This window comes from Natrix helvetica (assembly GCF_964273705.1).
Source record: "Natrix helvetica genome assembly, chromosome: 1".
Taxonomy (NCBI): Eukaryota; Metazoa; Chordata; class Lepidosauria; order Squamata; family Natricidae; genus Natrix; species Natrix helvetica.
In genome coordinates this window covers 205,299,448-205,312,083 of record NC_138548.1, presented here as the reverse complement: position 1 = coordinate 205,312,083, position 12,636 = coordinate 205,299,448, and the positions used below count along the sequence as shown (strand labels likewise).

Here is a 12,636-nt window from a genome sequence, read left to right as displayed (position 1 = left end):
CAATAATCATAGAAAAGCAATGTTTTAACAGCCCACAAAGTCTTAGCTCTGGGTAGCCTAAAATGGCAGTTGTTCCATCTCACAGGTAATACACAGACTCCCTAAGTTATCGTGTCTGTCAATCTGGCCCCGATAATATACCAGTTTTCAATCCACTGGTGGCTAACAGAGCAGCCGCCGGTTCCCATAGCAACCTAAACAATATTACCCAGGCTTAAACGGATTCGGACGATATTAAAAAAGCAGCCTCTTTAGGAATTCCTGGAGCTGAGAATTTTAATTTTGCGTAATGCGAGCTGACACTGTGTTTATGAGACACTCGCTGACTGTTTTCTTCAATTAGTGCAAAGAGGAACGGATTTGTTTTCGAGGCTTAAGGGGGAAAGCATTATTGAGTTATGGATAGATGCAGGTCACCCTGTCACTGCCATCAATCCCATAAGATGTAAATTCAGAGATTTCTAGCGAGTGCTGAGGTTTTTTAGTTCCACAAAGATAACTGTAGTACCTCATCCGTACAAGGGGACGAACAAGTCATGGACGGGCTGATTTCTGGGCAAACTTCAACTGTGAAGTGAGATAACTTCCGCGGTACTCTCTGAGCTGGGTTGTTTTCTTGCAGACGTTTCATTACCAAAACATCATCAGTGTCATGTAGGTAACATCACAGCTAGATAACATCATCAATAGCGCTCATGATATTACCTAATTCGGGTAATGAAACATATGCAAGAAAACAACCAAGCTTAGAGAGCACCAAGAACAGTGGTGGGTTTCTACTGGTTCGGACGAACTGTTAGTTCTGACTGCAAGGCGAGAGTGAACCTGTTCTCTGTTTCCGTGAAAGTGGGCCCACCCGCCCATCACCGGGTAATACTGGCCTTTATTTCTGCTTCTGAAGCCTAGTTGATCAGTGGTGGCAGATTGAATTGCTGCCCCTCAGCTGTTTCACTTGCTCCTTTCCTTGTTTGCACTCCGGAAGTTCAATTTTTGCTAAACTGCACACGAGCTTGAGAGCGAAGCGAGAGAGCACGTGCAAAGAGCGCATGAAGCGAGCCAGTTGCTCAGCAGTTGGGAATCCGCCCCTGAGCAAGAACCCCCTCATTTCAACCCTGAGCTACAAACATTCTCCTTCATTAAATAACTTCCCCAAAGATGGTTCTTCAGGAGGGAAGACATGCATAAGTGCCCACCCCCAAACTCCAAAGCCAGTAAGCTTCATTCAATATTCAAGGAAGTGAAGTGCCCAGGCCTTCCACCCATTCCCCATCCAGAAGATAGCGGTTCTGATTTTCACAGAGTAGAAAGAATCTGGCAACAGTAAGGAAACAATAATAGCTGGTCTCTCAAGCAGGTGGCAACAAAGCAGTCACATTTTCTCTTTCTGTCTGCTGTGGGATCCCCTGGCTCTTTGCAGCCCAGGTATGGTAAGCTTCCTGATTGGGTGGTTGAAATAAAACTACTCTCCTTGGCAGACCAATAGGACGGCAGCCTATGGTTGAACTGAAGAGATGCAGGCCATGCCCAAAGCCCAAATGGATCACTTCAAAGTTCTGCAAAGCAAGGAGGCCTTTAAATCTCTCCTGTTTCTATCTTATGCCAGTATGCTGGCTGGGTGTTTGCTTGTGCAGGCTGCATGCCCAGAAAATAGGCAGAGGAATGGATGGCAAACTAATTTTGAATTCTCTCTGTAACCATTGATTTTGTAAAGCTTCCCAAAACATATACAGGTAGTTCTTAACTTATGACCATAGTGGAGCCCAACATTTTTGTTGCTAAGCAAGGTGGCTGTTGAGGAAGTTGTGCTCCATTGTACAACCTTTTTGCCGTAGTTGTTAAGAGAAGCACTGCAGCTGTTTAATGAATCAGGCAGTCATTGAGCAAATCTAGCTTCCCTTATTGCAGGGGGTGTCAAACTGGATTTCATTGAGGACCACATCATGGTTGTGTCTGACCTTAGGCAGATGTGGGGGGGATATGGCCAGGGTGGGGGTGGACATGGCCAGCTTGATGTCCCTCGTGTCGGGGGTGCCTCTGCCAGTGAAAACGGGCTCCCGAGCTCCATTTTCAGTTACTGCGGCCTCCTGAAACCCTCTACCAATGAAAACAGAAGTCAGGAGGGCCACACACAGCCCTCCCTAGTTCCGCTTTCACTGGCACAAATACTGTGGGCCGGTCCTTCACTGTTTCCAGGGCAGGCCTGGGGCCAGATCTAAGTACCACACAGGCCAGATCCAGGCCCTGGGTCTTGAGTTTGACACCCCTGCCCTATTCACTTTGCTTTTGGAAGCTGTCTGAGAAGGTTCAAAATAGAGATTACATGACCCTGGGATGCTGCAACCACAGTAAATGCCTCCCGGTTGCCAAACACCTAGGTTTTATGGTTCATAGTTCACTTTATTGTCATTGCACATGGTACAACGAAATGAAATGCTGTCTTCAGTGTACATTACAATCATAAAAATAAAAGCACAAACATACATCCTTTACATGCTACACAATTGATCTATTATAATTAATCATATGGTCATAGGGAGGCTATAAAAGGCTCGGTCATAAGTCACTTTTTCAGTGCTGTTTTAACTTCAAACAGTCACTAAGTGAATGGTTGCAAGTTGAGGACTACCTCAACTTACTGTACAGTCAAGAAGATATTGCACTGATTTTGAAGCAGCCAGAGTGGCATTGTGGTTAACCCTTTCCTTTCCTTCCTCTCTTTTCCTTCCGAGTTCTTATTAAAGCTGTTCTTACAATTTGCTACTATTCTGGTGGCAGTTTTCTGAAATGGAGACAGATCTTTTAAATAAATAAATAAATAAATAAATCTATATATTTATTTAATGCATAATATTTAATTAATTAGTTATTTTACCTCATTTATATAGCCATGTATCTCACTGAAGAAGACTCTGGATGATGTACAAGAAAGCTGAAACAATCGTGTGCCATATGATTTCTTCTATGTTGGGAATATTTCCATAGTCAATAGCTGAGGGAGAGATTTTTGTGCCATGAAATTATGCCTGCAAAAATATGGATTACAAAGTGGCAGTAAAGAGTTTTATATATCTTACTATCGCCATCTAGTGTTGGATTTTGCAGTTCAGATGGCATAGGCATATGTAGCAGAAAAATCTCTCTCTCCCCCCCCTCCCTCCCTCCCTCCCTCCCTCCGTCTGTGTGTGTGTGTGTGTGTGTGTGTGGTGTGTGTGTGGTGTGTGTTTGTGTGTGTGTGTGTGTGTGTGTGTGTGTGTGTGTGAGAGAGAGAGAGAGAGAGAGAGAGAGAGAGAGAGAGAGAGAGAGAGAGAGAGAGAGAGAGAGAGAGAGAGAGAGAGAGAGAGAGAGAGAGAGATATTAATTTTGAGTTATTGTTGCCTCCTCCTGGCTTTGTTCTTAAAGCTGGACTAGAACTCACAGTCTTCTGATTTCTAGCCTTGTGCCTCAACCACTACCACTCCAAGCTGGTTGTCATAACTGTATTTTAATCAGTCTTATGTTTCGGCTGAATTTGTTTTAGCTCTTTTAATTTTTTTTACATAAGTTTATTTTATTTATACAGGTTTTGTTTTTTGTTATTTTGACTTGTGAGTCCCTGAGAGTCACGTATGGGAGAGGGGCAACTATAGAAATTAAACTCCATAAGTAAGAACAATATTTATATCTGAGTAACAGTTGGCATATTCTTCCTTTGGCTTCATTCCTGAAGTCACATTGCCATTTGTCCTCCCTGCCCCTACCCTACGTATGCTGAGGCAACCAGATTTGGGTTGCTGAACTCCAGAGAAACAGTTGCATGGACTATATGATCACAAAGAATTAAAGGAAGTCCTATGTCCAGATCTGTAGGGATGTGGTGGCTCAGTAGCTAAGACGCTGAGCTTGTCGATCAAAAGGTTTGCAATTCGGCGATTCGAATCCCTAGTGCCGTGTAACTGAGTGAGCTCCTGTTACTTGTCCCAGCTTCTGCCAACCTAGCAGTTTGAAAGCATGTAAAAATGCAAATAGAAAAATAGGAACCACCTTTGGTAGGAAGCTAATAGTGTTCTGTGTGCCTTCAGCGTTTAGTCATACCGGCCACATGACCACGGAGACATCTTTGGACAGCGTTGGCTCTTCAGCTTTGAAACAGAGATGAGCAGTGCCCCCTAGACCCGTGAACGATTAGCACAGATGTGCGAGGGGAACCTTAACTTTATGTCCAGATCTGGTAGCCTTAATTATGCTTAAATATAGGAGGCAAGCCCAGTTTAAGAGATAGTCAAATAATTCTATGCTCTTTATTTATAGCTTTGATACCACAATGTTAAACTTTATAATTTGAAGAGTATATTTAGGTTTAAGTTAAGCATCTCAGGTAATGTTCTCCAACCTCCTCCATGCATGGTGGACTACAGTTCCCAAAATTCCTCAGTCAATATGGATGTCAGTTGCAACTTTTGCTAATTTCAAGTTCAACACATCTATAAAGGTATCAACTGAGAATAATAGAAAACAGGTGTAATCCATGAATGTGATGAGAAAAGGTAGAGAATGATCTCTACCTTTTCAAATAATGCATAGGGACTTATGAAATATTACTTTTCACCTACTATTCCTTGAAAAAAAAATTTTTAAAGAAGCAGAGCAGAAAAAATATTCTGTTTCAACTAGTTCCTTCCTATACCAAATATTTATGTTCCAAAAATGGATATTCACTCCTTACTTACAGTCTGCTATGGTCAATGTTCTTCAGACCTGAAGCATTTTCTCATTTTATCTAACTGGAAGAAATAGCTAATTATGGATATGAGCTTCATTAAAAAAAAAAAAAGATTGACCAAACAGGTCTCCATGGATAAGAAAACCAATATCCTGCAGGAAACAATGTTATATATTCTTGATTTCTTGGAATAGCATATTTCATAACATACCATTTTTCTCTGCATATCATGAACATTTAATGCAGAAAAAGACACTAGTAATGATTTCCCATGTATTCCTCAAAAGGCACATTACAATGAACTTCTAAAAACTGTCTCTGTTACATCCACCAACAAAAGTGGACCTAGTGTCTTACATATTTTTTGTTTCAGTTTAAAAGGGCTAAACCAGGTGCAGCCCGAGTGCAAAATGAGTATCGAAAATATGTTTTAAAAATATCATTTAAAAAAAAAAAAGGTTTCCATTTGGGGCAATTAACTCTTTGAAGACAATTGATGAAGAAATGGATGCCAATTCATTCAGAAGCCAAAAGTGGTCGGCTGCACAAACAGATATATTGAGGTTAACTTTACCTACCCAACAGTGGTGAGTTCCAGATCCCGTTGCAACCAGTACAGTGCAACGGGGCCTGGCGGCCACCTCATGAACCCACACACCACGCGTGCACAAAGACACACACATGCGTAGCACGCGCACAGCACGCGTATGCATCCTTACCTCCTGCGACACTCCAGCTGCTTGGTGGAGCATTGCACAGGCGCCATACGCTGCTCGTATGTGCGCAGATGGCCCGTTTCCTTCAAATACAGGTAAGGAATGAGGGCAGGTGGGTGAGCCCTCCGGAGCACCGTACCGGAACAGTACCCAGTGCTCCCGTTAGGCACCAGTACACTCATACTGGAGCATACCACCTGCAACCCACCGCTGCTACCAACGTAAAATATGCTGTATTTAAATGACTGGTTATTGCTGAGGAGAAAAGAGAAAATTGTGTGATTCTGGCTTGAGTTTTGTTTGAAAGATAAGAGATAGTGATTTGTTTTTGTTTTGTTTCCGTCCTGTAAGAGTTTCTGAGCTATTGGGAGTCGGGATTACTTTATCTGAATCATAACAAAGTGGAATTTCATCAATAGTCTCTCTAAGGGGCATATTTTTCCCATCATTCAGTTATGTTCTGTTGAAAAACGGGTGTATCCATGATACTCCAAATGTTGCTGAACTACATTTCCCAGCATTCTTTTCATATTGGCCGATGCTACTGTTATTTCTAGTTCAACCACATCTGAAGGGCCACATGTTCCACCCACCAGTTTAATGTTTTCATCTTCACTAGCAAACTTGATGGAGAAGGCAGTTGGCAGATGCCCAGGAGATATGGATGGAAAAACAAGAGATTAGCTTAGACACAGAAATAAATCACTGACATTGAGCCTGGAAGTTGGTACTAACTTCAAAGCACTTCTCTGCCACTAAAACTTTGAGATTATTGTCTGGACAATTTTATTTTTTGAACAAAATTTGTCATCGCTGTTGCATCCAAAGTTCACTGCAAAGGAATGCTCACATGTTTGTGCTTCTTTTCTACAGCATTTATATAGCTGCCCACCTTTCAGAGCTGAAAGATATATCTACATAATTTTCAGCATCGTCCTCCAAACTCTTTTATAAAGTTCTGGTAATTTGTATTGGCTACAGTTCTGCAGAACTGCAATTGCAAAGAGGAAAGGATGATTTAGAGTATGTGTGGACATGGATGTTACATTCGTTGGCATGTTCTTAAATCACATTCATGCTCTGAATCAACTTTTGTACTCTGAAACTGTACATATTATGACCTCTAGGAATTCCCCAGGGCCAACATACAATAGCCGGTAGCATTTATCTGTCACCTCTGACTATTTGCAAACTAATATTTGCCAACTTCTGACAATTGACATGCAATAGGGGTAACATTCTGAGGAACAAAATTGACTTGGTTCTAAGAGCTGCACTGTCCACTTTATACCCAGCTTTATTTATTTGTTTGGTTGTTTGTCAAACATGTACAAGATAGAAGATATGAATATGAACATGGACATGGACAAAAGAAATGAATACAAATAAATGGGGATTGTAGGACAGGGACAGTAGGCACGCTGGTGCGCTTATGCATGCCCCCTTTACGGACCTCTTAGAAATGGGGTGAGGTCCACAGTAGACAATTTAAGGTTGAAGCTGTGAGGGTTAGAATATGTAACAAGGGAGTCAGATAGAGCATTCCTGGCGTTGACCACTCTGTTGCTGAAGTCATATTTTCTGCAATCAAGTTTGGAGCGGTTTACCTTGAGTATTTGTGGTTAAAACATCTGTACACACTTCTTGTAAAAAAAATCATAAAGCAGTTTATAATTAAATTCAAACAATTAGATATTGATAAAAGCATGTGTTAAAATGTTATGTAAAACATACAAAACAAAATAAGTATAAAATAAAATAATAGAGTAGGAGCAGGTTTTGTTTTGTTTTTTAAATTAAATGTTACTGCTGCATTTCCCCCTGGGAAAAGTACTGGATTCTGAAATCAGACTTTGAAATAACATATGGAGATCAAAATCCCAGTTTCAAAATGCACCCACTTTCTCTTTTCCGCCAAAAGTTTATTTTGTCTCCTCTTCCACATGCATCTTATTATATTTCTATTCTGCTTCCCCCCCCCCCCAGATGTTCAGGGGAGGGTGTGTGGGTTTTTCTCTCCTTTCTCCACTTTATTCTCAGAATAACTCAGCAGAGATGGAGAGGAGATGGTCTGTGACCATCTCTGGCGAGTTTGCTGGCTGTGTGGGAATTTGAACCCCGATCACCCTGGCCGACGCGCTCTTTCCAAAAGTGCTTTTAATTTGCTCTGGCTCTTTCTGTTTGCCGTCTGCCCGCCTCACACCTATGTGCCTCCTTCCTTTCTCAGCCGCAATAAATCCAAGAAAGAAAACGAGCAGGCATCTTGTCTCCTCTCTCTCTCTCTCTCTCTCTCTCTCTCTCTCTCTCTCTGGCCGTCGGAACAGCCCCAGCCTATTCAAGCAGGAGTGTAAATCCAAGCGAAGAGCATTAGGCAGAGATGAGCCCTCCCTGGTAAATCCTCCCCATTCCGCGCTCAGCAAGAGTTTGCTAGGAGGATTAACCCACGTCTTGTTCTCAATCCCGGTTTATGAGTTTCCCCGCTGGCTGGGAGGATCCTGTGTGTTTAAACAACAGGCTAATTAATCCTCATTTTATTACTTTCTCTTGTCAAGTGGCTAAAGAGAAGCTGTCAGCTCGGTGAGCCGCCCCACTCGCGTTTGTTTAGCTCCCAAATTACTTCATCAGAACCATCTGCTGCAAACGTCTTGGCTGGAGTTATTGATTTCTCTATTCAAATGCCTCGCTATGCCAGGAGGCGAAGACATTAAAAGAAAATTTTAGGGTCATGGATCCGGGGTAGTGCTGTTTGTTATTTATGACAGGGAAGGAATGCCTCTCAAACTGACAGGTGGAATTATGGACAGAATCGGTTTACAAACCGTTTGGAATTAGAGAAGCAGGCAGGTTCTTCAAGAATTCTCGGATGAGGGGGTGGGGAGTAAAGTATTTAAATTACAGGAAGAATAAATAAAACACAATCCGGAAAATACTTTGGAAACGCACCTTTTATCAATTAGGAGTTATCTCTGCTTTATTTTTACTTTTTTCAACGAGGCATGCCATACTTACAATACAATAGCAGAGTTGGAAGGGACCTTGGAGGTCTTCTAGTCCAACCCCCTGCCTAGGCAGGAAACCCTATACCGTTTCAGACAAATGGCTATCCAACATATTCTTAAAGACTTCCAGTGTTGGGGCATTCACAATTTCTGGAGGGAAGCTGTTCCACTGATTAATTGTTCTGTCAGGAAATTTCTCCTCAGTTCTAAGTTGCTTCTCTCCTTGATTAGTTTCCACCCATTGCTTCTTGTTCTACCCTCAGGTGCCTTGGAAAATGGTTTGACTCCCTCTTCGTTGTGGCAACCCCTGAGATATTGGAACACTGCTATCATGTCTCCCCTAGTCCTTCTTTCTATTAAACTAGACATACCCAGTTCCTGCAACCGTTCTTCATGTTTTAGTCTCCAGTCCCCTAATCATCTTTGTTGCTCTTCTCTGAACTCTTTCTAGAGTCTCCACATCTTTTCTACATCGTGGTGACCAAAACTGAATGCAGTATTCCAAGTGTGGCCTTACCAAGGCATTATAAAGTGGTATTAACACTTCACATGATCTTGATTCTATTCCTCTGTTTATGCAGCCTAGAACTGTGTTGGCTTTTTTGGCAGCTCCTGCACACTGCTGGCTCATATTTAAATAGTTGTCCACTAGGACTCCAAGATCCCTTTCACAGTTACTACTGTTGAGCAAGGTACCACCTATACTGTACCTGTGCATTTTGTTTTTGTTGCCTAAATGTAGAACCTTACTCTTTTCACCATTGAATTTCATTTTATTAGATAGTGCCCAATGTTCAAGTTTGTCAAGATCCTTCTGTATCTTTAGCCTATCTTCTGGAGTGTTGGCTATTCCTGCCAGCTTGGTGTCATCTGCAAATTTGATGAGTTCCCCATTTATTCCCTCATCCAAATCATTGATGAAGATGTTGAAGAGTACTGGGCCCAAAACAGAGCCTTGGGGTACTCCACTGCATACTTCCCTCCATGTAGATGCAGTTCCATTGAGAACTACATGTTGAGTGCGGTTGGTCAGCCAGTTACGAATCCATCTGGTGGTGATGCTGTCCAACCCACATTCTTCTACCTTATCTAGTAGTGGGTTATGATCTACCTTTTCAAATGCCTTACTGAAGTCCAAGTAAACTATATAAATGGCATTCCTCTGGTCCATTAACTTTGTCATATTACTTTTTCTATTCAACATTGCTTTGATTTTACTTTTTAAAAAAAGATCCACATCCCATCTGATCCAAAGCTACTGAATAATAATACAGTGTTTCTTCAAGTAATGGCCGTAATGGTTTAAGCCCATTTTAGTTTAGTAAAACTGTGTCTTGATTATTCAAACGGCAAGTTTCAGCATCATTTGTGGTTGCTGTTATTGCTTTTTCTAGTTCAAAGGTACATTTTCAGGTGGCATTCTTTTCTGGCTGCAAAAGAAGGGAACAAATTTAAAATAATTTTACAGTAAGCCTCAACTACAAGTGATCGCAAGAAAATGTTCCAGGAACCTTTCAGGATAATAGGGTAGGAGGTAATTGCTATAGTAGACTAGATGCTGCCACCTAGCTGGACATGTGTTCAATTTTTAAAACCGAAGGAATTATAGCACATTGAGGGATGGTTTCTTAAAATTGTTCTCACTTCTAAATTGACTTCAGGCTGAGATATTACATCTCCTTTCTTAGGCATAAGCTGCCTCAATATTTAACATAAAGACCAACAATGATCCTTGTGCTCTTTATGTTACAGTACAATCTGGGTGTTTTAAACTAATGGAGGTTGTAGACGTTTTGCCGAATTAATATGGCTGAATAGTAGAATGAATTGCCTGAGCTTAATGGTGGAATGAATTGAACTGAATTGCAGTGCACAAGAGAGAATCCCCTCTCAATCCCACATTCAAGCAGAACATGCAATTGCACTGAGGTTGTGACATAATACTTCAAAATTTTGCCATCCAGTGGGAGACCATGTGTTTCCTAAGGGGCCATAGGTGGTATGTTTGTGTAGTAGGGCCCAGTAGCGATCAGATGGGAAATCGTGTGAAAATTGGGGGGAGGAATGAGCTTTAACTTTAGTGCAGCTGATGTATCAGTACAGTATGTAAGCATGCACACTAGACATCTAAAAGTCTGCAGAGGGGAACGCAATGTACTGTAGCAACTTCATAAGCTTCGTGCCTGGTCATCTTAATTGCTTTGTCCCAATTCTCTCCCCCCCTACCTCCTCCTTTCGGTCAGGCTCTTCCAGACCAAATGCAGCGGCTGCCTCAAAGCTGTGGCTCCTTCTGAATTCATCATGCGGGTGCTGGAGAACGTCTACCACGTCCACTGCTTCTCCTGCTGTGAGTGTGAGCGGCGGCTGCAGCGCGGAGATGAGTTTGTGCTGAAGGAAGGGCAGCTGCTTTGCCGCAGCGACTACGAGAAGGAGAGAGAAATGCTAAGTGCCATCAGCCCTGCACCCACTGAGTCAGGTGAGAGAGGAGTGACCACAGAGTTAAAAGAATGACCCTCAACATGCGCAGAGGGGCCCTTTTCCTCACCCTGTGTCCCATAACCAACTCCCAGGCATCTGAGGCCCCTGAAACACAACCCTATGTGGACAAATGAATATCCAATCCTGTTAGCTGGTTTCTTATTTCCAATCAAGAAACTTGCACAATCCTGAATACACAATGTGGCAGGAGAAAGTCCCCATTGATGTCATGAGTTCTGCTTCCAAAGAGGCAAAATGGTAAGATTCCCTGTATCCAAATTCCTAGTGTAATGCCCAGACTGAAGAATTCCACCTTCTTGCTTTGAATTCTAGCTCCCTAGTTAATGTCAAAAGAGCAGATTAAAATATAGCTGGATAGAACTCCTATACCAGTGATGGCGAACTTTTTCAGCTCCAAGGGCCCAAACTGGAATATGCGTGCATACATGCTTGTGGCGGAGCTCCGAAAACCCCAAAACTAGCTGGCCAGTGCACATGCCAGCCATCTGCTCTTTCAGTTTCTGGCACATGCATGTGCACCAGCCAACTGGTCTTCGGGTTCCCGGCACTCATGCATGCGCGAAGACCAGCTGTGTGCATACCAGAAACCGGAAGAGCAGCTGGCAACAGCACACATGTCCACAGAGTTCTGTGTGCCGCCTGTGGCACGCGTGCCATTGGTTCGCCATCACGGTCCTATACCCTCCAGGGATGGAAAGAGAGTAGTAGGATATGCTGAGAGCTGTAACAGTGAAAAAGGCTGCACATGTCAACATTGCTACACAGTTATGAGAAGGGCAGATCTGTACCTCCTTTCCCCACACATCTTTCTCCAGTTGCCCTGGATATAACTGTCATCATCTACATTCTGGGGATGTTAAGAGCCAAACTAGCTAAGGACCATCATGCATTAGAACATCTGGATCTGGGCCAAGCATCAGAGTTGTTGTGGTTGGGCACCTGCTAAAACCTACATCTTTTCAGAGGACCCATTATTGACCCAAGCCATTTCTCATTTTTGGTTAGGGAAATGCCTAGAATCAGTGAACCGGCTCTGCTTCCCTGCAATCCAAACCCCAATTAGAGAAGAGAAAATGCTATAATGGTCTGGGGTTGGGGTGGGGGTGGGAAGGAGCACATATGGAATCTAGGGTGCTAAACCCCATCTAATTATAAACTGTGCATTTTAGTAATCAACTGGGATTTGAACAACATGAAGCATGTATGTTAAAAACCATTAGCATACACGCTAATAGCAAACATACAAATCTTCATTCCAATGTAAGAGGAGTTCCTGTTCTTCCATTCTCATGTGGAAAAAGTTGCAAGAGAAGCGGAATGCATGTGAAGAATATTTAGTTCCTTTCCTGTCTTTATCCCTTTAACAATGAGGTGGGGGAAGGGGAGTTTGGAGTGTTTGGCCAAGTCATTTCCCATGTTTCTGGCATCTGTTTCTGGAATAGGCCCATCTCCTCCTTGTCTTTTTAGATCTAATTTATGTAAGTATTATAAAGCAAAGTAAGTTAAAGGTGCATTCTACTCTCATGGCTTTTGTCACTTGTTCACATGTTTATAGCAGCAAGGACAAGGAGGAGGAGGAGGAAAGCAGCAGCAGCAGCAGATCCGAAAATTGAGCCTTAGCTTCTTTTGGGGTGCATGACTTTTAACACATGCCAAACCATGCCAGGTCCTGATGCTGGGATGCACAGATGTGCGGCTAATGAAGCTCTTGTCTTTTTCATTT

General features: G+C 42.5%; 1 protein-coding gene across 1 annotated transcript in view; it reads left to right on the top strand.

Moving 5' to 3' along the window:
• LOC309396047 (LIM/homeobox protein LMX-1.2-like) overlaps positions 1-12,636 on the top strand; it is a 100,003-nt gene that overhangs the window by 80,132 nt on the left and 7,235 nt on the right. The window contains exon 4 of the mRNA XM_081960789.1: positions 10,658-10,890. Coding sequence (XP_081816915.1) covers positions 10,658-10,890 — 233 coding nt within the window. The remainder of the gene's footprint in view (positions 1-10,657; positions 10,891-12,636) is intronic.